The sequence below is a fragment of the Lampetra fluviatilis genome, chromosome 20 (genome assembly GCF_964198595.1).
Source record: "Lampetra fluviatilis chromosome 20, kcLamFluv1.1, whole genome shotgun sequence".
Lineage (NCBI taxonomy): Eukaryota > Metazoa > Chordata > Hyperoartia > Petromyzontiformes > Petromyzontidae > Lampetra > Lampetra fluviatilis.
The window spans coordinates 5,328,803-5,355,659 of NC_136294.1; the positions used below are offsets into that span (position 1 = coordinate 5,328,803).

Below are 26,857 nucleotides of genomic sequence, written 5' to 3' on the forward strand. Positions count from 1 at the left end.
GCCACGAAAGCTGTATCAAGTAAATGAGTCATTTACTTGATACAGCTTTCGTCGTGATTTTTTTTTAAATTTCATTTTATTTTACGTTTTAATGTTTTTTACCTACGTGACTTTACCGAAAAAACCTAAGAATATGAATCCTTGCAGTCACGAAAGCTTCAAATCTAGAAACAATTATCATATTTTGTACTGGCAAATGAGGTTCCAATGGTGTAAATGCTTACCCCGAGCTCTCATAGTCTGATGGTGCATTGTCTTTGAGTTGTGCGCCTTTTGGCGTCATCTGGTCCAACCCATGTGAGACTAGGCTCTTAGGAAAGCTGTCTCGGGTGTGGACCAATCAACTTCAAGAACAGTGCATACAGAGTTATGTTTTTTGTTTGCATTATGACTGCAGGTATTGTGGTCTATGCAAACATGACTCCTTGTAAAAACAAAGGTGTCGGTTTTGTTGCCAGATAGAAGGGTAAAAAACCAATTATCAACACAAAAAGTTGTTCATCACTTTGTTGTACAATTTCGAGTGCTTGTTTAAAACGTGCAAGACGTGAAATGTCAGCATCAATACGGCGTGGGCTTATGTGTCGGGATCCAAGCAACATGCCCAACAAACACTGATCAGCAACCCAACCAACCGCACTGCCCATATTGCACTTTTCACGGAAACATTGGGCAGCGCTTAACCGTGACCACCACAAACCAATATCTGCAATATTTTGCTGTCTTTTCTTGGATTTTCTGTTTGCACTCAGTCACATATTCACTTTAAGATGTTTTTTGTTCATGTTTTTGTTTTTTGTTTGTTGCGGTTGCACCCGATTCAAGAGCCGAATGGCTCACAGGGCTATACCTAATAAATGAACTTGAACTTGAACCACGGAAGATGCAGACACTTAATGCTCAAGTGGAAAGTAAAACTTCAGTGTGCGGCTACGAACACTAAACAGTGGCCCATAAAACTTCGCACTGCCCCAAATACAGCACAACTCCAAAGGTGGTGGTGGGTGTCTGCAGCTTACTCAGTGACTCAGAATTAAGCAATTGAATGGCTGACTCACAACGTAATCTCTAATAGTTGAGCTTCATTGGCCATACGGAATCATCAGTATCACCATCAGTGTTACATTTCCTTGTGTTGAAGTTTAAGAAATGGGTCCTTAGGCGAAACGTAAACGTCATTAAAACGACGTGGTATGCTTTGATGTTGTCTGCCTTGAGAAAATTGCTCAACAGCTGAAATGGCCTTTACTCGGGAAATGAAACTTCAGCATTTCTACTGTAGATTTCTCCAATCGCGTGCAGTATTTCAGTTTTGAATTGTGTACATCTTGTACTGTATTGGCAAATTGTCTGTCATTTGATAAGAACTTCAGTTCCCCCTCTTTATACTTTCTCAATGCCCCCTCTGGGGCGGGTGAGAGATTACACACGAAGTAATTGTACGTCTGGGTGTGGCAAAGCCTCCCTTGCAGGCGTGGCTGCAAATGCCAAACTTGGGCACAACGCCACCGAACGCGTTACATGGCTCTGCCATTGGCTTTCCACGAACCATTGACGTCCCCTATTGAAAGACCCCTCCTCTAAGTCCCCCTCTCTCTCTCTCGAGAAAGAGTTCAACCCCCTTCCTGCAACACGGCAACACCACTCTCTGCAATTGGCGAAGACGACACTGCAGTGGGGTCTGCTGAGTATGCAGGAGAGTGGTTGGCTTTCGTCTGCAGCTTCTTTCCGTTGTGTCATCGGGAGGACGGCGGAACCACACCGACCACTGACTGCCTCGTTGGTGCATATTTGTTCGGGGCGTTGGTGAGCGTGCCGCTTTGTCAATGGGCTTATCTGCTTGGGGTTTTTTTGTTGTTGCTGTCGTTGTTTCTCCCTCGTTCGTAGCACTGTAAGTAAGCCACCTGCACAGTTTAGCGGAGCGCAACTTTCTGGGAATCTTTGGTCGGGTTGTGTTGCGGTTGTGGTGTAAGTGCAGTGGGTTGAGCAAGCCGCCGGTGGATTAAGATCAGCACCCAGTGGGTTTAGAGCAGCACCCAGTGGGTTAAGATCATAACCAGTGGGTTTAGATCATAACCAGTAGGTTTAAAATCAGCATCAGTGGGTTTAGAGCAGCACCCAGTGGGTTTAGAGCAGTACCCAGTGGGTTTAAGATCAGCATCAGTGGGTTTAAGAGCGGCATCAGTGGGTTTAAGATCAGCATCAGTGGGTTTAAGATCAGCATCCAGTGGGTTTAAGATCAGCATCAGTGGGTTTAAGATCAGCATCAGTGGGTTTAAGATCAGCATCAGTGGGTTTAAGATCAGCATCAGTGGGTTTAAGATCAGCATCCAGTGGGTTTAAGATCAGCATCAGTGGGTTTAAGATCAGCATCCAGTGGGTTTAAGATCAGCATCCAGTGGGTTTAAGATCAGCATCCAGTGGGTTTAAGATCAGCATCAGTGGGTTTAAGATCAGCATCAGTGGGTTTAAAATCAGCATCAGTGGGTTTAAGATCAGCATCAGTGGGTTTAAGATCAGCATCAGTGGGTTTAATATCAGCATCAGTGGGTTTAAGATCAGCATCAGTGGGTTTAAGATCAGCATCAGTGGGTTTAAGATCAGCATCAGTGGGTTTAAGATCAGCATCAGTGGGTTTAAGATCAGCATCAGTGGGTTTAAGATCAGCATCAGTGGGTTTAAGATCAGCATCAGTGGGTTTAAGATCAGCATCAGTGGGTTTAAGATCAGCATCAGTGGGTTTAAGATCAGCATCAGTGGGTTTAAGATCAGCATCAGTGTTTTTAATATCAGCACCCAGTGGGTTTAAGATCAGCATCAGTGGGTTTAAGATCAGCATCAGTGGGTTTAAGATCAGCATCAGTGGGTTTAAGAGCAGTACCCAGTGGGTTTAAGATCAGCGTCAGTGGGTTTAAGAGCAGCATCAGTGGGTTTAAGATCATCACCCAGTGGGTTTAAGATCATCACCCAGTGGGTTTAAGATCAGCACCCAGTGGCTTAAGAGCAGCACCCAGTGGGTTTAAGATCAGCATCAGTGGGTTTAAGATCAGCATCAGTGGATTTAAGATCAGCATCAGTGGGTTTAAGAGCAGCAGCAGCAGAGCAGTGATCACACAGCAGCAATTGTGTGCAATCCCCAGCCAACAAGGGGTGAGAAGGGTGACATTTCAAATCCTTGCGAAAAAGTAAAGGGAACTGTTTGTCAGCGCTCGCTTATTTTGGCTGTCACGCAGTTGGGAACAATAACACAACCGCCCGTCCATTGGTCCTCTTTGGGGTGTTTATATTTTTTTAAAGAATTATCGGTGCAGTATTTGTAAGCTCAGACATAGCAAAAGAGTGCATTCACTTCTGCAGTACAAGTTAAAGCAGATAGGAAAGTATATATTTTTTTCTGCTCCAGACATTTTGCAAAGGGGCCCTTGCCTCGTTTTATACTTTGCAATTTTTTGTTTTTCTTCCCGTAGAGGTTGAAATCGTACAAGTTTCGAGAATGGCCAGCCTATTCTCCTTCGCGAGCTGCTGGGTTCGGGCCCTCCTGCCCCGGGCCGCGTGTGAGCCAAGCCCCGCGCCTGGAGAAGGGGATGGTCGCGAAGCGTCGCATGAGAAGAAGATGTCTGAGCTCTTCGATAAGCTGGACACCAACAAGGATGGACGGGTAGATATTTCCGAACTTCGAGAGGGCCTCAAGACCATGGGCTACACTGGAACGGGTGCGGCCAAGGTAATGGAAATATGTCTTCAAGCCCAGCGGTTGTGTCTCTAGTTCGTACGGAGTTGCTTGCTCTTAAGTGTTAACGCTTTATAAACAGTTTAACACGTAGGCTTTCGCGACCAATATTATTCATAATCAACGTTTTTGGGTTTAGATCGCGTTATTTATAAATGTTTGTCTTTTGTCAACGTGACACTTTTTTACTGATTGGCCGTGTCGGGTGGTGGAGGGTTACGACACATTTATAAATAACGCGATCTAAACCCAAAAACGTTGATTATGGCTTTATAAACAGATCACGGAACAACTCTTTTTTTTTATTCTCACCACAGCCTTGGGACATTGTTCGTCGGTGTCACGGCCCAATTAGCCGCACTTTAAAAGTATTTTTCTGCAAATGTCTGGCAGGGTCTTTTCCACATTCACGTGGTTTTGTTTGCCAAAATTGAGTTGGTCTCAGTAAAGATGTCCTGCGCAAGACTGACTTGATGTCTGTTGTGACAAGTTACGTTAACAATGAGCACTGTTGTCACAGTGGTGGCAAGAGAATTCTTTTTGACTATAAAAATTGCAATAACATTCACGGTTTGGGGAATCTGGAGACGTGTGGATGAGACAATGTGACGCTGTGTGAGTTTTAACAGGGTGGTCCAGATGTATTGTGACCCCCCCCCCCCCCCCCCATTAATTTGCCCCCCACATTTTTGTTCCTTTACATATTCATTTCTGCTTTAAGTAAACCTTACTTTACAAATGTTAAGTTTTAGAGAATTAAATGGAGGTCCCAAGACGTCTGGACCACCCTGTACGCACATATGCCGCTGGTCTTATTGCAAAGTACAGTACAATATTTTCTCCTGATACAGCTGGCTTGAAGCGTCGTGTGTTAGTTGTTGATTCCATGGCCAAGGAGCGCTGGCAAGCATCTGAGTTTTTCACTGCATAAAGCATTTTTGAGGCTTTGCCAGCGTTGGGTAAAGTTTCAGCTCCACCCCGCACACACGACTTCGTAGGGCAGCAGTGGAGTGGACCGTGCAACAAACTATTTTGTGTGTCAGCAGCATCCGTTTATGTAAATTATTTCATTGGAGTTTGTGGCCACGACTAGATGTCGAGATTAAAGACATTCTGGATCGGGTTCATTATGTAATAATTTTCTTATCCAGGAAAGCCACACAAAATGGCAGCACTCTAGTTTTGGCAGGAGGATTCGGTACAGTATTTGTTTTTTAAGATGTTTTGAGCCATTTAATGAGTTTATTTTACATTTGCGTGGAAACCGGAGCACCCGGATGAAAACCCACGCGCTCGAGCGAGCAACGCTCTATACCCATACAGATGGAGCCGGATGGCGATTAGGCCACTTGCAGTACTGCCTTCTGGCGAGCCAGGATTATGGCACCTCGAGTGGAATCCACCAACCCTCGCTACCTCCATAGCGCTGGATGACTGTACAGGCGTGCACCAACCAATACCAATACCCACCATTCGCAACTCAGTGATGGTGACGTCGCCACGGCGCCCGTGCCAGGCCAGGTGCACTTTGAGGCCACGTGAAGTGTCAAAGGCTCGCTGACAGGAGGTCACGGGATAGACCCAGCAGGTGCCATAGGTGGGCTGACTGAGATAACCTGTAGATGCACCAGCTGCACCCCCTACTGTGCCAACTTGCTGCATTTTATCCGCCCGGCGCTCCGCTCGTTGTTGTGAGCGTCGCTCCTCTGCCCTCCGTTGTTGTTGGCGGGCGACTGCCTTCAACTGATCAGTAGCGTCTTTCACGAGCCGCCTCCAACAACTGCCCGATGAACAAACAACTACTTCATATCCATGGGACAGCCAACTCTAGTCGACTTGAGTTGACTTCATTCCTCCAGAACTTAAGTGTGAGATGGGAAGATGGGCAGGTCTTTCTGAGAAATACTTACTAATAAGACTTTCCTACAAACTCTTGCTCGTAAAATATCAAGACCGTATGGGCTGGTTGTTAGATGACATTTACAACGTTTCCGTCACCTACAACCTTCAGTATTTTGATTCGGCTAAAATGAAAAGATGTAGGCTTGTCAGGAGAGCCATGGAGTGAAGCAAAACGGGCCCAGATAATTTGGGTTACCGCCTGAAGTCGTTATCGTGTCTCGTCGACGCAAACTGTGTGAACGAGCTGCTGGGAATGCATCTCGAGTTATACCTGGAGTTGTATGGCTCTTGACAACTGGGTACAGCGTCTACAAAACTAGCCTCTAATAAGGGGGACTGTTAGAGTTCACTCGCATCCTAAAACAGGCAAAACCAGTTACAGTTTCAAAAGATAAAGACCACACCCTGGTTGTGCCCCTAAACCCCACTTGCGTTTTCATCTGTAAACCATAACTTGTTCTTAATGCAGTACACTTGAGTAACAAATAACCCTGTGATTGCAAAGTACAATGATTCAATATGCTTCCAAATCTGCGTGTTTACTCAAGCCAAACTCCCCTACAGATTCCACTCCTGCACACGTTGAAGCTGTAACAGATATACTGCAGTATTTGTCATTTTACTAACTCTAAATATGGACGGGCATTTTGAATGAGTTTCAACTTCATGGTGATGCCAAGGTACAGCAACTGCTGGGATCTGTGCTATCTGCTTGCCTGGTGACTATCAATCATCAAAGACCACATAGCCAATGTATGGCAGTAAAGCATGGTCATGTGCCACCTATGGTGGCCGCACTTGCGTGTATTGGTTTATTTGTGCAAGCTATTTCTAAATTTGCCTGTTACTTGCAGGTTATTGCACTGGCCTTTGGACGTGAATTGTTTTAGCAGGGCATTAGTCATGGATGTGTGCAAACCACATACATTGGAAGAGCAGTATATTATATGGAACCTGATGTCACGGTTCAAAAAACAACCTGGGAGATGTTTGCATTGGTGGAATACATTTGGGTCCAGTTTATAATCGGTAAACACTTCCAGCAACAAAAAAACGGATGGCCTGGGGGGTGTTTCATAGCACTATCTTCAGGTGTGTTCAGTACAAATAAATCAGCGAGCAGTTCTGGAACCATTAATAGTGTTGTGGTGTAGTGCACAGCCCTTGTTGTCAATCCACTGCTCGTTGAAGGGCCTCCCCACAGGATCTATGCTCATACTTCACCACGCCGGTTCTTGAAGGCAGAAAGAATAGACGTCGGGCATGTAAGGACAGTAAACTCATGAATTTAGCTGCACTGACCTATGCTACTCGCCACATATCTCTGCAGCATATAGCACCTGTTGTCCCTGGTGGTCATCCATCCAAGCACTGTCTCATCTCAGCCTTGCGGAGCATCTGAGATATTTGATGGAGCACATTCTGCGCGCTTTGGTCATAGGCGGAACTCAATAGTTGTAGAAGAATGCAGTTTTCAAGTCAAGACCAATTCAGACCTTGTTGGTCACCCCGTGCCCTTATAAATCTCAACGTTCATCCTACAAAGTCCCATCATAAGGGAGAAACACAAAAAAAATAGACAAAACAAATATTTATCCATTTTGAAATGGCTGTAAGCCGTATGAACCTGAACTAAATTTCCCTGTACAAGAATACAGGGTAAATCGTATGGGTTGATGGGTATGCATCGTCCAACTAGTCGATACCATCACAGTGTTTACATTTCGATTTAAAGCTTTCGTGACTGCAGGGATTCATCTTCTTGGTTCTTTCGGTAAAGTCACGTAGAAGGGAAATAATAAAATAATAAAAATTAAACATTAAACAATTCTCACGACGTTTCGGCCACAACGCAAGCAGCCGTCCTCAGGTGAAGAACAGGTCTGTCGGGAAGACAGCGTCTGAATGTCATTGAATGTCATTGAATGACATTCAATGTCATTCAGACGCTGACATTGAATGTCATTAATTGAATGTCACAGACCTGTTCTTCACCTGAGGACGGCTGCTTGCGTTGTGGCCGAGACGTCGTGAGAATTGTTTTATTATGTTTTATTTTTATTATTTTATTATTTCCCTTCTACGTGACTTTACCGAAAGAACCAAGAAGATGAGTTCTAGATTTGAAGCTTTCGTGACTGCAAGGATTCATACTCTTAGTTCTTTCGGTAAAGTCACGTAGGTAAAAAATGAAATTAATAAAAATAAAACAATACAAATTACGACGTTTCGGAGGCAACACAAGTCTCCGTCATCAGGAGGGACCGTCACAGCCAGATTTACTTGATGCAGCCAGATTCGCTTGATGCAGCAAATCTGGCTGTGACGGTCCCACCTGATGACGGATACTTGTGTTGCCTCCGAAACGTCGTGATTTGTATTGTTTTATTTTTATTAATTTCATTTTTTAGCTACGTGACTTTACCGAAAGAACCAAGAAGATGAGTATTTACATTTCAGGTTAATTACACGACTGGGCTTGTGCTGTTGACTGGAGTGCAGGAAATCTTCAAGATCTCAGACAAAGACCAGGATGGGCAACTGGACTTCGAGGAGTTTGTGAAATACCTGCGGGACCACGAGAAGAAGCTGAAACTTGTCTTCAAGAGCCTCGATAAAAACAATGACGGTAACAGCCCTGAATCACCACGACAAGCGTGCACTGGCATGTGTCACAGTTTGTTTGGCAGTCAAACATGTACGCCGCAAGCTGGATAAATGAAACACGATGGCAATTATAATATATGGTACTCTTAATTATTAAAGGGCACATGGCACGTATATGTACAGCCCTTTGTAAATCCACTGCTTAATGAGGGCCCATTCCACGCCGTGTGAGTCTTGGGGGTTGTTTGACCATATTTCACCACTCTTGCCAGTGCAGATTGGTGAAGGTGTGGAACATAGATGTGGGAGCACTGAAGTACAATACAATAGTACACATTTAGTACAGTATACTAAATCTTTATATCACATGTAAGGGTCATATATTGACACAGTAACCTAGTTGTCCCTACAGTTGATGATAATATTATTTTTCTGTCGGCTATCTTGTCATGAGATGGAGAAAAAAACATTTGGAACTCTTACAGCTAGCAATGTGTACCCCCTTGTGGTCGTGAAATTCCCTGCAATATCACGTCAGAACCACAGTCGGGCACTTCTGAAGTCACTTCAATAGGGCGTCTCTATCGACATTAATGGCACACGTTTTATTTGTCGAGCAAAGAAGCTTTCACGTGCCATGCCAAACTAAAACTTTTAATTTGCAAGCCTAGAATAAACAAGATAAAAGTGGAAATGTAATTTACTACAGGCACTGGTGATGGACTGAGACCATACATTTGCTATACCTGAGAATCCAGTTCGTGACAGATTGCTGCCTTTTATTCAAAATCAATGATTTGCCTCGGTGTTATGAGATACCCTGACCACCTCAAAAATAGGCATCTTAAAATCATCACATTCTGTACAATGTCTATTAAATATAATTTGAGTATCTTATTTATAGATAACCATGATCAGTTATGTTAGGGGTAGTGTGGTGGTTAGCGCATTGTGCTGTGAACCCGTCAACCTGAGTTTTGATTCCCGACCATGGCTAACATCTGTGGTGAGCGATATCTGAACCGGTCCCGGGAGCCGAACCTCCCAAGCCCACCGCTTTACCAACCCGCACAGACCAGCATGGTGAAGTATGGTCGAACAACCTCCATGACCGTCATGGCATAGGGCAGAGGTCGCAAACGGGTTTTGATTCCTTACCCGTACCCGGCCGCACCAGGGTCGCAAACGGGTACCCGTACCCGGCCGGGTACGGGTAGCCGGGTATCGGGTAGGGTACGGGTATCGGGTACCCGGTTGCGACCTTTGGCGTAGGGACAGTGGCATAGCTATAGATTATACAAGCGATGCGATTGTACTGCAACCCACAGGCCAAAGGGGCCCAGGTTCTGGGCTAACAAGAGAGGGGAAATTGAACAGAGGGTCGCATTTCATTCCTTGTACCAGGGTCCATGCCAACCATGCTTCACCACTGCATGGGGAGGCCAACATCCAGCAAATAGTCTGAACCTGTGTGTCACTATGATTTGATACGGAAGACACTGAGGAACTGCTTGTATATGCTGGTGCTGTGTTTGTTGTGTGGGGAGCGTTGTGCAGCGGTTCGCTCGCTGTGCTAGGAACCCGGCGACCTGTGTTCAATTCCCGCTCGTGTCCAACACCAGTGACAATTATCTGAACCATCAAATGAGCACCTGGTGCGGTGTGTAAACATCGCCACTAGGGAGACAAAGGCGGCCAGGCATGGTGCTGTCCACCCACTCTGTCGTGTGTCGTGCCAGCCTTGATAGGTGCTCGATAACAGTACCTGCCCCAACAATCTGTTCGGACTACACGGGAGATCCTCGTGTTTGTGTGTTTGTAGTCAAGTTGTTTTGTTCTAACGTTGAGTCCACGGCAGGACGCATCGATGCCGCCGAGATCGTGCAATCGCTCCAAAGTCTGGGAGTCGAGATCAGCCTCTCGCAGGCTGAGAAAGTCCTCAGGAGGTAAGACAATTATTTTGTGAGTAGTTGTCCAGAAGCGTTATGCATTATCTCTCTGCTGCATATAACAGCATTGCATAATCAGATTAAACATTAGACACATTTTCTGCACCATGTAAATATGTTAGCCCGAGTGTTATTTTTTTGTGAGCTGACATTTCAACAGTACAGGAATATTTTTAAAAGTGTTTCTATGTAAATTAACTGTGAAGCTATCGCCCACTCGCCGAGTTGCCGCGCGTGGCAGCGGCACATCCCCCGGTGTCGTCTCGTTGCGGCGGCAAGCGCGTGCATGCGCCCAAAGTTTCGTGTGCCCCTCTTGCATCTCATTTTCTCTGCCACGTCAAATGGGGGGACCCCGAGTGATTTGCGTAACATCCGTCAATGTGCGTATGTCTCTCTCTGACCGTAATCGCTTGGTTCGGCACGTGCAGAGTTCGCTTGAATTTCCACGGTTTTCCACTTAACGTGTCTCTGACAATCTCTCTCATTTAGTACCTTCAACAACAGTGACGAGGTCTACTTCCCTGTACATATCAAATACCATGGTACTCATTTTCAACAGCATAAATTTACTCCGATGTTAGTTGCGACCCAGTTTAGCTTACGTAAAACATGATTGAATATTCTTCTGGACAAATTGCAGGAGCTGTTTTATATAGCTACTACATACATACATTTTTATTCTTATAATTACCAGATAAAAAAAAGTTTTCAAACATGTCTAGTGTTGTTACTTAACATTAAATGTTAAATGATCTAAACACGATTACTTTCTCCCTGTTTAAAATAACAGTGCATTCCACTTTTTAAAACAGTTTTAAATAGCTTCTAAGATAACGTTATTCATGCTGTACAGTTTCCTTCAGTGCAGTCTGATGTAATCGATGAATAGTTCTGTTATCATTACCCAACATATGGCTACACACACCACTCCCTACTTATTAACAATTAACGTCACGATACTCATATATTTAGCATAATTATTTGTATGTTTATCATAAATTAAGACAAAGTACCATGACTACTAAGTTTTGAATAGCAGGGCATATCCCATTGATAACTTGACGAATGCAAATTCACATATATATAACCTGATTAACCTTATAGTACACACTTCCAGTAACAATAACAACACGTTTTAATTGTAACCTAATCCTTTGTTCTATAATCCTCATTCACAACCTCTTATTTTAAAATTGACAAGCTTCTATGTAAATCATCGTCAACGCTTAAGTATTTTCTTATTTTGCACTGTGATCTTACCAACGTATCTGTGGGTTTTATTTTAGCCCTTTCAAACATTCTCCTTTCGATTGTCTTTAAATACTTGTTTCATTCCTTCCTCCTTGCCTTCACTAATCCGGCAGAATCAGGAGGGGGAAAATGTTTGGCACAATCAATTTGTAAGTAGTTGGCATGCCCTCTTGTGCATATAGCTGCTCCATACAACTGAAATGAATATACAGTTCCTGCATTCAATTTCACGATGCAAGCTTCAACATGGCCAACGAAGTCTTTGTAGTAGTTTCATCGGCAATGTGTATACATACATACGTACACACACACATATTTAGGTCCATGAATATTACACGGTATATATTGAAGCGACCTTCACCCCAGTCAGCCAACTGATCTGCTGTTGTAGGCGTTCTTTGTCATTCTCCATCCTTCCACTTGGTGGTAGCAAACGTGTTGGATATCATTCTTGTGATCGTGACATTCCTTCGTTGTCCAGAATTCACAAGTTGTCTCAAAATGCTCATGACATCAGTGAAATGACAATAACAAGGCCAGTTATTCACCCACGAAAGCCTCGCCGAGTCTCGAGGGCGTGGCTTCGATCGTGAGAAAAATTTACGCAAGCGGAGAAAGCGTCCGCTTAATAAGGAGATGACATCTTCTTGGTTCTTTGGGTAAAGTCACGTAGAAGGGAAATAATAAAATAAAAAATGATTATATTATTATTTTATTATTTCCCTTCTCCGTGACTTTACCGAAAGATCCAAGAAGATGAATCCCTGCAGTCACGAAAGCTTTAAATCGAAGGAGATGACACTCGGCACTGTCATCGTTCAGGCCAGTTCACAGCTCCATGATGTCACCACCTGCCAAGTGCTGGTGTTCACCCATCGAAGTGGTGATCTGGCTCAAGCCTGCTTGGCTTCTGAGATCTGACGAGTGATTTTGTCTTCGGCAAGTACTGTGCTGAAATGTAATGGATAAACAAATTATTTATAATTGGCAGTAGTTTCCAAGCACAAGTTCAAATACAAATCACCACATTCATCGTTCATGCTACCCTTATATCAGAAATGTTATACTCTGGTAGGTTTTACATGAAAGACAATGACCAATATACTGTGACAGGGACACTCCCATATGTATTATTTTACGCTGACGAATGGTATTCACCTAAGGCATTAGCCCTCTTATTTTTTTTCCTACTGTAAATCAGTCTTAGTGACGAGCTTGGTGAGTTTTTACTTATTTGTGCTTGAACGTAGGTGATACAACATTACTGGACATCTGTGCAAAATAGATTTCTCCAATACAAATAAATATTTTCATTCAGATTTTTATTTTTTTAAAGAAAACATATTAAACTATTTAAAGCCTTGTCATTATTTTTTTTCTCAATAACTGCACACTCTTTCTACATTTTAATGACCTGATTAATAGTGTCAAAATAACCTTTTCCCTCGATTGGTGCTCCAGCATTTAAACACGCTCTCCCCATTGATCTAAGAAAATAAATGTCACTGCCCTAAACCACTTCTACGGTATTATTTACCTGACAACATATAAAATAACCAAATGCTTATTGATTGAAACCCATTGGATATGCGTGTGTGCTGAAACACCTGCACCAGCTCATTTGGCTAACTGAAATGGAATTGAGGGTAATCCCTGGGTGTTCAAGAGGTGACTGGTCACACATGGACATGTCGTGTTCTTTAGTCTATTGTCGCCATCGGCATGCTTCATCGCAGCGTTCCATTGCTTAAAGAGAACAGGACGTTCGTTTTAAATAATGGTGCTATTCATTGCTTGAAGGCATGCAAGGCTGTCCATTCCCAAAATGATAGCCAATTTCACCTTCAGACTGAGAATGTAGCGCCGTAATAAACGACGAGGTGTTAAAATAAACACAGCATGTGTTGACCATTATTTAGAATAAAGAATTTGGCCACAAGATGTTCTTTTCAATGTTCTTGCATGTCTGCAAGTGTAGGAAATACATTGTGCGCGTGTTCACGCGTAGCTGTTTGTCAAAGCATTGATAAACGAGGGCCTTCCCGTGCGGGGTGGGTCATTGGGGTTATTTGACCATACTTCACCACGCTGGTCGTTGCGGGTTGAAAGTGGGGGAGCGTCGCCGTTGGAACATGATACAGCGCAACAATGGATTTCGCTGCCCGGCCCTCTGCTGACAATGTAGCCCCCTGCAAAAATTACAATATTCGCAAAGATGCATTACATTCAGTCTAAAGGTGAAATGTGCATCTCAGGAATTCTTGAGATTTTGTCATTTTAGAGCACCGTCGTGCATTGCCGTCGAAGAATATGATATGGTGCTTGCTCAGAGTAATGTGCAACCCTCCCTGCCGGTTACAGCATGGACAAGGATGGCACGATGACCATAGACTGGAGTGAGTGGAGGGATTACCACCTCCTGCACCCGGCAGCGAACATCCGTGAAATCATCCTCTACTGGAAGCACTCCACTGTGAGTGCGGCCTTCCGGCGTGGGTCGTCGTGAAGCCGTTCGCGGTGACATGTGCAATTAATGGATTTTTTTTTGATTTGTACTTATTTAGTCTTGCATTTCCTGGGCTGTCCAACGTGAGTTTGAAGCATTGTTGCTGAACATATTTTTGAGCTGCATTGGTGCAGAAAAACATGCTGAAATGACATTGCAGTGACGTCAGTAGTGTGCTAAAATTACACGTCGCCTGACCATGACTTTTTAACTCTTTAGTCTCATTAATGATGTCTTAAACTCCTGTTCAGATACCTCTGCTTACATATGGGTCTACAAGGTAATTTTTTTTTCTTCATATATACGTAAGGAAATATTCCATTTAAAAAATCCAGTTTGTGAAATTTTGCAAAGATCTCATTATTTTCCAAGGAACTGTTGGATAGTAGGTGAACAGGGCAGATTGTGCCAAGAGGCTTGGCTCTGTCCAATTTCGACAGCGACACACTTTGTACGTACAGGAAACGCAATGTAACAGCAGTTGAGCACAATGTTACAGACTACCGCGTTTCATGTCAGTATCTGTAAAATCTAATGGGACTACATCTCATCAGATAAGCCATGACATTTATATTATTTAGGAAAGCTGCCTTAGGCGCATTACTATAGATTGTGAAATTTAGAAGAACGTGAGCCAGAGTATTGACGATGACTTTCACCTGCAACGATGGCTTGGTCACTAATCTGCAGAATCAGAATCTTGATTTAGACTGGATGAATCCAATGAGCTATGAATCTCTTTTTCACAGATGTCCAGTAGGGGGGAGGGTCAGCAAGCTACAACAACAAACAATACAAAAATACAACATCCAACCTTCTTTCAATGGGCTCATCATTAAAAGTGCAAATTGCGAACAGGAGTGATGACTTCTCTGGCACAGAATTGGCTCTGTGTGCCGGCGGTCTCGCGTGTCTATTAATGTACAGTGGTTTGAGTTAAGGCGATTACCAAACGAAAGCGCATTACTGCGAGCATAAAATTCGGTGTCTGTCCTGAGAAGAGCCGCTGTACTCTGGCGGCAACACCAACGGAATGTGACGGTGCAGGTGCGCGACAGCTGCAGTGGTGCGGTGTCTCTACTGCTGCATGCGCAGCACTGCGATCTGCATTCGTCCGTGTCGAATGGGAGACCTTGTGTTTGAAGAGGCAGGCGTAGAGGAAGGGTTTAATGACTGCACGCATTACGGAGATTCGAAAACGGTGGGCTCGTTGTTGACGTTATCATTGCTTCCTTCCTGAGTTTGCTATGGACTGCTGATAAGACACTACGAAGATAAGAAAAGTGCAGCTGTAATATTTAAACGGTAACATTTCATGAAGGCCTCGATTATTTTGTGACTTCTTTAGACGTTACATTTCGATTTGAAGCTTTCGTGACTGCAGGAATTTATCTTCTTGGTTCTTTCGGTAAAGTCACGTAGAAGGGAAGTAATAAAATAATAAAAATAAAACATAATAAAATAATTTTCACGACGTTTCGGCCACAACGCAAGCAGCCGTCCTCAGGTCTTTAGACGAGTTGAAACTCGACTGTATTCCCGTTTGACGGTGTTCACGGATGCCCACCGGCACGGACGCCCACGAACACTCCGTCCCCTCTCTCTCTTTGTGTGCACAGATCTTCGATGTGGGGGACAGTCTGACGGTGCCCGACGAGTTCACGGAGGAGGAGCGCAAGTCGGGCATGTGGCTACGCCAGCTGATGGCCGGGGGGGCGGCCGGCGCTGTGTCCAGGACGGGCACCGCCCCCCTCGACCGCATGAAAGTGTTCATGCAGGTACCGTGCTGTTGTGCGTGCAGTACATAATGAGCCTGGACAACCTTCATGCGGGCACTGTGCTGTGGTACATGCCATCTGCGGCTGCAGGGATTTAGCCCGTTCTCGATTTGATGCATCGCATCGATAAGGTGGTTTGATGGTTAAATACAATAGTTTTTGTGCCTCTTTATAGCCAATATAATTGGCTTATGTTTACAATTTGTTATTGATGTACGTATGCTGAACTTCTTTCGTGCCACACGTAGCCAACCGTGCTAATCGGAGTTGCGGGAGAAGGACAAGAAACTAAACACAAAAATCAGTTCTGTTTTTAGTTTGTTGTTTTTTCCCCGCACGTTGATGTAATTAAGTACACCAGTGCATAATACTAAGTCTTGCACCTTAATTTGGTTGCATACGTTGGTGACCAAAATGCTGTCACTGCACGTCAGTCTGCAGTGTTTCCTGTGGTCTCCGTCCCGGCATATTGTATAGCCTGAGAGATGAGCACAGCCTTTGCGTGTGCCTAGTATTTCTGGAATATCACATTTGTACCTGATTATTTCATTTTTCTTGTGGTATGTAGTGTCTGTTTTGTACTGTATTTTGTGCATTGTCTCACCTCTACTCTATTTTGCCTTGTTCCCACTGTATTTTAGTTTTCATCTGTACCGTACTGTGCACTGTCACATGTTGTACTTTGTGTTGTCTTTTCGTACTGCCTCATCTGTATTATACTCTTTTGTCTTTCATATTTCTGTATCCTATTATCCCACCTCGTTCTGTCTCCATCGCAATGCCTGTCTCCCTGTCCCGCGTTGGTCTCTGAATTAATATAAGAGTAGCATATCTAAGCACATCACTGATGAATAATTGTATAATTAAAAATAATCTATTCTTAGGCAAACATTTCAACCCATTTTCATTTGGCTCCAGAGTCCTTGTGCAATTGTAGCGACTGAGGAACGGCACGGACTTAGCCAAAATAAGCTTTTAATTAACAGCCAAAGGAAATACTATAATGCAAACTTTGTAACATGGCTTATTTACATATTTATACCCCTTTAGCTGCATACCCAAACCCCTAATGTTATCTCACCGAGCACACTCGATCCGTCTTGGGTCTCCTCGAGCAGCTACTTCCTCTGCTACTCTGCACACTTCTCTACCCAGAAGGCACACCTGCTCTGCTGCACTGCTCGCATCTAACCCGAGCAGATACATCTCCTCTGCTTCTCTTCACTAGCTGGCAGGCAACCTTGACACTGCACGATGATGGCTGTCTGACCCAGATGAAAGTCCAGCTACAGGCTCTCCTGTCACTTTTATCCATTTCACCTAACCCCACCTTATAAAAAACTACTAAGCCCCACCCTGACTTTGCACTCACTGCTGCCTTAAAAAGGTTCATTGCCCTACCCAACAGCAAAACACTTTGCATAATTTGTACTCTCAATGCACGTGCACTCGCCGTTTCGTTAACTTCTTAACCATGGCAAGCCTTGTTCTATCCATACCTGACCGACGCTTCATCTTCTCAGTCCCTTTGCGTGACCAACCCCTGACCAACCCTTCATAATAAAAGTCCCTTTGCTATTCAATTATTATAATACTTAAATTTCCCATCTGAGGAGGGGTCACTACACAATGATGCGTCGATGCATCGTTTCCGGCCCGGGTGCAATTTGCGCAAAGCCCAGCGCGCCGTACGATTACAAAAGGAATGTGCCGTGTTATCGTGGCTATAATTCGCAGCAAGGGCATCTCCTTTGCGTGTCGATCATAGCCTGCCTCCAGTTTGACAGTTGCAGTGGCGTCGCGTTTGTCTTCGCAGGTGCACGGGTCAAAATCCAACAACATCAGCATCCTGACGGGCTTCAAGCAGATGATCAAGGAGGGCGGCATCGCGTCATTGTGGCGAGGAAACGGGGTGAACGTCATCAAAATCGCTCCGGAGACCGCCATCAAGTTCATGGCTTATGAACAGGTGTGATGGCGGAGAGTTAATAGGAGTCGTAGAAAGCCGTCTCTGTTGCCTTTTCAGATTTAAGCTCCGGTGACATAGTGAAGCAAAGTGCCAGGAAGAGTGCCGCACAAAACCTGACATGGCTCAATTAATGGTGCTGAAATGATTTTCTCCCAGAAGGCCGTGCGGCTGATGGTTTGTGTTAGAAATACTTTGAGGTTTTTACGTTGAAAGATGCTTAATTTAAATAAACATTCTATATTTATTTTGGTAAAGCAAAATAACAGGAGGCACATAACCTGACATGGCATAATTAAGACATCCTCACATTTAAATCCTAATTGATGCCATATTGTTATTATTGGTGATGTATTTGTTATTGGTCATCATCTCACCACCTACTCTAATGCAATTGCATTGTTTAGTCATTGTCTAATCGATACAATACTATGTCGTGTCAGCGATAAAAATTTGCTTTTTGATTTACTTTGTTCTGCTCAGATAAAGAAGTTCATCGGAAGTAATAATGTGAGTCTGGGCATCCATGAACGCTTCATGGCAGGGTCTCTTGCTGGAGCCACAGCTCAGACCATCATCTACCCGATGGAGGTGAGCACTTATCTATGCTGCCGACAAAGTAACCACAACATCAAAAATCAATTATGCAACGGTCATAGCCACGGCACTTTAAGAGAATGGGATGATGGTGCGCAATTGAAGAATGTTCATATCGAAGAGACGGTCTTAAATTACGCACAAGGTAACCGGCGAGGAATAGATACTGTTCAAAATTAAAGGTTTGCAAAGGTAATGCTTCCTCAATGCTTTCTAAGATTGATGCTAATGCATTAGCCTTCTGTTGTCAGTCTACAACTGAGGTCACAATACCTCTCGCAAATGTAAAAAAAAATAGTATGAAGTTGTGTTGCTATTCATCGACTTACCCTCCAGAAAACTGGTCGCATTGATCAAAGGGTTACCCAAAACTTGCTGATAAAAAAAAGCAGCGCTGAAAGCAGTCCACTCCGATTGTCAAGGCAATGACATCTCACGTCATGCGTTTAACTCGACTCTCTACGCCATCATCATGTTCGATGTCGTCTGATTGTGCAGCTCGTAAGGTAACGTTGCCGTATTTAAACACTTCCCAGGACGACCGCGTATTGGAAAGCGTTACAGAATCCAAGCGTACGCGTCACGTTCCTTGATTTCGCATTTTTGTTTTTGCTCTGCAGGTTATGAAGACGAGGCTGACGCTGCGCAAGACGGGGCAGTACTCGGGCATGATGGACTGCGCCAAGAAGATCTTCATGAAGGAGGGGGTGATCGCCTTCTACAAGGGCTATGTGCCTAACATCATTGGGATCATCCCCTATGCAGGAATAGACCTGGCCATCTACGAGGTCAGTGCCGATTGCAACACTTCCTGTCCGCCATCGCCTGACTGACTCACAAAGGATGGGTTAAATGCGTGTAGCTAGATGTAGCTGTAGCATTGGAAATGACGCCATACAGCTTAATGTATATTTCCACATGTGTCTGTACCCCTTGTTCATAAATATTGTATATAATATTTAACATTTGAATGTATTATGCTTAATTTTAATGCATTTTTGTAAAATTGTGTTCTACACGTGTGTGTTATACCATGTGTGTTGTGGGGAGCGGTAGTATAACAGTTAGCGCGCTGCTCTACGAACCTGGCGACCCGGGTTTGATTCCCACTCATTGCAAACACCAGTGTCGATTATCTGAACCGGTCCTGGGCCTCTCCTAGGTCGACTCAGCCTCAAATGAGTACCTAGTGCGGAGTGTCGACATCCCACTAGGGAGACAAAGGCGGCCTGGCGTGGTGCTGGCCACCCACCCCCTCGTGTACCATTCCGGCCTTCATAGGTGCTCGCTAATAGCACTTGCCCCTACAGTCTGTTAAGGCTATACGGGGGATCTTTGTTATGTCTGTGATCAAATAACCCAGAATGCACCCGATCTTGTCACATCTCGGAATCTGATTTGGGCTGCTAAGTCGGGTTTAGCCTGGATAATGCTTGGATGGGTGAACATAATTTGTATGTTACCCAGTGCCTGAGCACAATCCCAGAGGGCCCAATATGTCAGATATCCAGCGGCAAACGAGCGCTCTAAAAGTTGTAATCGATGACAATGAACACGTTTCTTGTAAGTGAGCGAGGTTAATAAGCGCTTGGGATAAGAGATGATTGTGGAGGGAGTTCCAAAGTCGGGCAGTGCAAGAGAAGAAGCAGAACGAGAGAAGTGTTTTGACCTGCAGTATTTAAAACGCATGTCATTTGGTGACGCTCCTTGGCAGCGGTGCACAAATGACAACAAAAACAACTCTTCACATTCATCAATAAGACTGCCTTTGAAAATAATATAATTACATAACAGGCGGCATTTCACACAGTGGCCCTTGTTCACAGCACCGAGGGGTCAGACAAGTGTCTCCACCTTTCTGGCCTCTGTATATCATAGCATACAGATTCTTATTAAGGCAGTGTTGTTGACAAACATGTTGCGTTTGCAGTATGATAAATAAAGACGTTGTTACTGGCTGCATGGCTACGTTGTTGGCAGTAAGAGGACAGTACAATAATATGTATGACTCCCGCCTTCACAACCCACACTGTAGAGCGTGTAGAAGTCTGGTCAACTAAACGTAATTTTACTGCTTTATTAACACTCCTCTCGTGTTGCCAGATAAAAGGGTAAAAAACCAATTATCATTTTGCTACTGGCAAAGGAGGTTCCAATGGTGTAAATGCTTACCCCGAGCTATCATACTCTGATGGTGCATTGTCTTTGAGTTGTGCGCCTTTTGGCGTCATCTGGTCCAACACCATGTGAGACTAGGCTCTAAAAAAAGCTGTCTCGGGTGTGGACCAAACAATTTCAAGGACAGTGCATACATTATCAGAGTTGTGTTTTTTTTTGCATTCCGACCGCAGGTATTGTGGTCTATGCAAACATGACTCCTTGTAAAACAAAAGGTGTCAGTTTTGTTGCCAGATAAAATGGTAAAAAATCAATTACTATTACCCTCTCGTCTAGCTTTATGATTAGTGTTCTGCCTTGGCGGACTTAATGGTAGTTTGTTACATCGTTAAAATTCTCCGCTTGTGTTTTTTTTTCGCTTGCTCTTAAAGACGCTGAAAAACACGTGGCTGACTAAGTACGCCAAAGACACGGCGGACCCCGGCATCCTGGTCCTGCTGGCGTGCGGCACTGTGTCCAGTTCCTGCGGGCAGGTGGCCAGCTACCCACTCGCACTGATCCGCACGCGCATGCAGGCGCAAGGTACGACGACAAGCGTCACCCCGGCACCCTCGAGCCTCGCCGCTTTCATTTAGCCAGTTTTAGTTGGCAGGCAGGGGATGAATGTTTACACTGGTTTCGGCTGTATTGCAGTGTATAGATATCACGTTGATCTTATTCCTTTCTACGTGACTTTACCGAAAGAACCAAGAATATGAATCCCTGCAGTCATGAAAGCTTTAAATCAAAATTCATGTTGATCTTGTTTGAGAGATGTTGCAGTGTCACCCCCAACTGGGATGGTCTGTCAACACTGGGATTCTTGCCACGCACGGCTTGGTGTGCATCTGTTCTCAGCTGATGGCAAAATTTTACTTTAATTGACTCGTCAGATCTCTTGGCGCCACAGATTGTTTTTTGAAATCACTGTATTGTGGAATTTACACACGTGTGATAACATTGTAAAAATTCATACATTTAAATGAATACTTGTATTTTGATTATTTTGCCTTTGATGTTAAAGCAATGTAGTGCTGGGGGTTGCAGTGGTTAATCAGCAGAACCAGGGAATCCTGAACCAAGAGGTACACAGGCCCACTCGGCCAATCCATGCTCGAATGAGAAAGCGCGAGTGAACGATTAGATACGATGCCTCATTATTACCCTGTGCCACCACCTCGCAGCGTCCATGGAGGGAGGACCGCAGCTCTCCATGGTGGGGCTGTTCCGGAACATCGTGAAGAACGATGGCCCGCTAGGGCTGTACCGTGGCATCGCGCCCAACTTCATGAAGGTGATCCCAGCCGTCAGCATCAGCTACGTCGTCTACGAGAACTTAAAACGGGTGTTGGGAGTCACTTCGCGATAATGACAACTTCACGACTGCCAGTGATGGAGGGGGGGGGGCATGAAATAATGAAGGGCCCCGACTCTTCACCTCTCTGCCAAACTTGTCTTCCGTCTTTTCTGTTGTTCGTTGTGTTGGCCGTTGGCTACAAGCTACAACTTGCAGATGAGAAGCAATGAACGCCGTTGTGCGGCTGGATGGCGTTTGGTCGGATGCTTTGTTCAGGGAAATTCGACTTGAGTCACTTGGGTGACAATGGGAGGGCAAGCGCAGCTTGTGTGAGGTGTAATGGCAATTGTTTTGTTTGTTGAGGGGTGTGGTGTTTTGTGTTCCCAACAGTAGCAATCTTTCTTCTGCTTTCCTAACAGCACTGAGATCTGTCCCGACAAGCAAACTGTCGATTTCGTTACATGTCCCATTGCTTTTGTGAGGTGATTGATAAAGGTTTACCAAAGCAATTTCAGCCACTTTAAGGTTGTTGCTAATGAGTTGCTGATTTTGTTGTTGTGTTTTTTTTTACAATATATTCAAGGTGTTTTTTTATTATGTTGTTTTTGTTACACTAGTAACATGCTGGTGATGGGAAAATATTGGTGGGAAGAAAGCATATGTATAATTCTGTCCAAAGCTCTGAAGTTATTGGCAAAGTTTGAAAAGATGGTTTAATGGTCAACTGCTGTGTACAGAAACTTCTGTTATCAGCTGTTTACAAGGCCTTGCCAATTTCGTGCATCACATTAATAACCTTTTGGAGATTTACAGATCAAAAACTCATGAGTTTTTAACATAGCTAAATGCAGTTTAAAGGTGGTTTATCTTTGTGCAGACATGTGAATTTATTGTAAACACTTGGTCAAGACATTGTTTTAATGAAAACATGCATACTTAAAATGCACACTGGCCCCAAAGTAAACATGCATACACGTCCTAATAAGCTCAGAAACTCGTGTAATATTTTGACATCTCTTGGTGATTTAGTTTTTTTCATTGCTTCTGCGAATTAAACTATTTTAAAGTTCTTGTTCGTTCATTGATGAAAGTTGATAAAACAATGTGGAAATACATGAGTTAATGTTTTGTATTGTATGCCCGTGTTGACAACTCGTTTGTTTTTGCACAGTTGCTGAGCACGGGTCCGTACGCCCCAAAACGTTGAGCTGCTAGCAGCTGACAACCCTATCAAAATTGTAATGGGCAAGAGTTTTAACGCATTTCTTGACTTGACCAGGGCTAGAAGAACTGTTGAAGAGTTGACCACGGGAGGAAATTGCAAAGTGTGTGGAGCAGGGCGAGGGAAGAAGCAAAGATTTTGTGACCTGCCGTGTATGGTGGTTAAAAAAAATGGACGGCATGAATGAAACAAACTGTCGAATTGCCATATTATTATTCTTTGGTTCTTTCGGTAAAGTCACGTAGGTATAAAATAAAATAAATCACGACGTTTCGGGTTCAACACAAGCGTCCGTCATCATGCTTTCCCACCTAATTTTATTTTCTACCTACGTGACTTTACCAAAATAACCAAAGAGTATGGATTCCTGCAGTCACGAAAGCTTCACATCAAGATTGCCATATTATTGTTTAGGCCACCAACTCAAAAAGTTTCAAATATTGCCAGTCCAAAGTTCAGAGCTAAAGAGTTGGTAGGTGGCTTAGAAAACGCTGAGGGTGTTGTACATGCCATCTGGTGGTCACATGACATGCATACAAGGCATGATGGGTAGTCCCTCCTTCCTGCTGTTTGTGAGCAGATCTTTCAGTTGTTTATTCAATTTCTTTTCCAGCCTGCATGCGTTTTGCCTGTTGTTATGGGGTTTCTCATTATTTACAGAAAGTGTTTGATTTAAATGTAAATGTACATAGCCAAACAGTGTGGTTTTTATTGTCCTGTGCATGTCTGTGTACTCTTTACGTCTTCAATGAGCAACAGTTATCCACTTAGTGTGCCATATATGAATGTTTACAGATTACATCTATTTTTAGGCCTTCAAAATGTACTTATTACCAATTGCTGAACATGCCACGTGACATTGGACACGCAGTGCTGTTATATACCTCGTTTTCTTTTTTCTTCACTTCACATCTTATCTTTTCAAAATTGACATGTAGCACACATTGACGCTTCTCCAGTTTTATCATGATTACTATTTGTACGCATTTTCTTACCTGTTTTGCAGTTTTCTATTAACCATTCGATTAGCACGATTGGCAATGTACGGTATGAAGGAAGTTCTACATTGAGGAAAAGCGTTGGGGAGATGGCATTGTGGCACAGCTAACGAGACAGTTTTGCCAAATCCGAGGTCAGAATCTGAACAGCCAATGTCTGGCCCAATGCGATTAATGGGTAGATGTGTTTAAAAGGTACCATCTTCACTGCCTATTATCCCAAGTGGAATTCCAAAGAAGCTAATATCCAAGGTGTGAGCAGTGCAGTGCCTCGGCTTAATATACTGCCATTGTTGGTTGTTTCACTTTGTAACCTTTTTCCTGTAGCCGAAGCGCGCTCTTCTTTCCTGCACGAGAGATTTACTTCAGCGCACGTGTGCACATGAAAACGCACGCGAATTTTCATCATGCGCTAAGGAGCCAAACATCAAAGTGGAAGCAGAAGCACGTAAGTTCTTATCTAGTTTCAATCAAGAAACCCACTGGGTGAAAATGGCTTTGGTTTCACAATCCACCTGCCACCTTTGATGGTAAAACAGAAAAGGCATCCATTGCCCACCGTCACATCAGTACATGGACTGTACTTCAGAGTATGCAATGCAAGTATTTACAGGTTATAACGCAGCATGGCATTAAACTTGCTTCCCAGGCAGAAGCTGTTAATGGTGCCTTGAATGTGTAAGTATGCATACGACTCGTGGCTTTATTTTTCCAAGGTCGATTTGGCAGCGTTTGCTGTAAATTCAGCAATTTCGAATGTTTCGGGGCCGCAAACAAGCTATTGTACATTTCCTGCGTCCCCTGCTCGAAGTCCGTGTACACTGTGGGACAGTGAGTTGAAAGTTGACGTCTTGACTGCGGTGTGGCACAACTGATTCGTATTGTTCACGGGTGCCACCGCTGGCTTTGGTAATCTTGGTAATCTGCCTGCACTTTGCTTTTTTGAACTTGTATGGCTGAATGGGTTTGCTGGTCTGCGTGCTTGAGGGTCTTAATTTTTTCAATAAAAACGAATTATATTAATTCACTTTATGAAGATGTTTTGTTGGCTTTGAACATGTTTTGTGTTTATCTTTGACGAAATGTTTTTTTTAGTTCCACAATCGTGCAGAGTTTGTCATCCTATCAATCGGAATATGGATGAAAGTGACTTTTTACAGATGTGTTTTACAAAGGTGTTTATGTTATAACCCAAACTATCATCAACGTGATATTGTAAAATGATAACTGGTGTGATAAACAAATATGGAATTAATTTTCCCTTTTTTGTTAAAAATGTCCTTCCATACCCGTGTGGTATTCCTATACGTGGTCCTAATTCGTACAACGGCAGGCAACACTGGCAAGACACTGTCGCACACTAACGTCTACACAGTAAACACATGACCTGGTCGGTACCCATTATCCTTGCACCAGTACGAATACAACACCTGAATTGATAAGCACAGAGTTCCACATGCACACCGTTTTATACTTTCCAGCGAGGCCGTTCTGCACCTCCGATTGGCACCGTTGGCTATATACGGTGCGAAAGAAGTTCAACAAATACGTATTGCATATATAATGCAGTCACGAGTCGGCAACACGATTTTAGACACCGTTTGAGCTACAATCGTGTAATAGAAATGATTCCCCGATTCATTTTACCAGGATCTTTATGGCAGAAAGTTTTAGGGAATCTTATCTGTGGCTTAGCTGTTAAGTCTGCACGGCTCTTCAACCACTGGCAGTGGTGAAGGTCCGTAGGCCTGCACGTGTCTCAATCAAATCTGTAAATGGCGAGAAAACCTCCATCGCAACAGAATAGTAATAGTGCATCTTGCAAAACACATTCCTGCCGGAGGGAGCTGGTAGGAACGTTGGGTTGCTCGGTCAATGGCCAGGGTCAACGGCGGCGTGGTGTATTCCGCAAATATGCCCGACTGTGAGGGCGGGCACAAGCCGGCGTGAGTAGGTTAAACGTTGAGTTTTATAAGGGCACCACGGGGTGACCAGCCCCACCCAGCCCCACCCCTCTCCACCCAGCCCCAACCCTCCCATTTTTTGATGCACGACGGACGGACACAATAATCCCCTGTGGGCTCCTACCAGTACAAGATAAAAAAAAATATGAAAGCACACATCCATTGGTACTCCTGAAGAAGTGCATTGTGGTCCTCTTAGACCACCGTCAAAATGAATTTGCTTTGGAGGACGAGACCGATGAACAATAAACATGAAAATGCGCTCCGAACTTTCAGAAGCTGCCCGACCTCGAAGTGCGCAGCGCTCACGGCGCGGTGCAATGCGGGTTATGGAATGCATTATGGATGACCGTATTATGTAATGGATTATGTAATTTATTATTATGGAATTCATTATAATTATGGAATAGATTGTTATTATGGAATGGATTATACTGGTAGGAACGAAGTGGACCAGACCACCAATAGATTAATGTGTCCGTCCGTCCGTCCGACTGTCCGTCTGTCCGACAAGATGGCCACCCACTCCCCCTGCGATCTGTGAACTAAACAAGATGGCTGTCGCTTCCGGCGCCTCACGGCTAAACTTTAAACTTTGCTTCAAATTTACTTTACTGAAACGCAGCACGTTTTTTTAACACAGAGACAAGATACATTTATATTAACACAGACACGAGATACATTTAATCGCCTTAGTTGCGAGGCCTACTGCAGAAAAGGCATCGCGAGGCCTACTGCAGGGAAGGCTTCGCGAGGCCTACTGCTGAGAAGGCTTCGCGAGGCCTAGTGCAGAGAAGGCTTCGCGAGGCCTACTGCAGAAAAGGCATCGCGAGGCCTACTGCAGAGAAGGCTTTGCGATGCCTACTGCAGAAAAGGCATCGCGAGGCCTACTGCAGAGAAGGCTTTGCGATGCCTACTGCAGAAAAGGCATCG

The 26,857-nt window shown here is 44.1% G+C and overlaps 1 protein-coding gene across 4 annotated transcripts; it reads left to right on the forward strand.

The window, feature by feature from the left end:
* The first annotated feature begins 1,704 nt into the window (after nt 1–1,704).
* On the forward strand, nt 1,705–24,974 carry LOC144937887 (mitochondrial adenyl nucleotide antiporter SLC25A24-like). 4 transcript variants are annotated; one of them, XM_078865451.1, is made up of 12 exons: nt 1,705–1,806; nt 3,468–3,724; nt 8,135–8,261; nt 10,098–10,185; nt 11,553–11,588; nt 13,801–13,912; nt 15,565–15,723; nt 17,540–17,692; nt 18,173–18,280; nt 18,907–19,074; nt 20,836–20,986; nt 21,628–24,974. In XM_078865451.1, exons 2-12 carry the CDS (start codon nt 3,494–3,496, stop codon nt 21,810–21,812), a joined length of 1,518 nt encoding a protein of 505 aa, XP_078721577.1. In that variant the 5' UTR covers nt 1,705–1,806; nt 3,468–3,493; the 3' UTR covers nt 21,813–24,974. The 4 variants fall into 4 exon arrangements, with proteins under 4 accessions (XP_078721577.1, XP_078721579.1, XP_078721580.1 ...); XM_078865454.1 differs by having other exon boundaries at nt 1,755–1,783; XM_078865452.1 differs by having other exon boundaries at nt 1,799–1,891.
* Nucleotides 24,975–26,857: the final 1,883 nt, after the last annotated feature.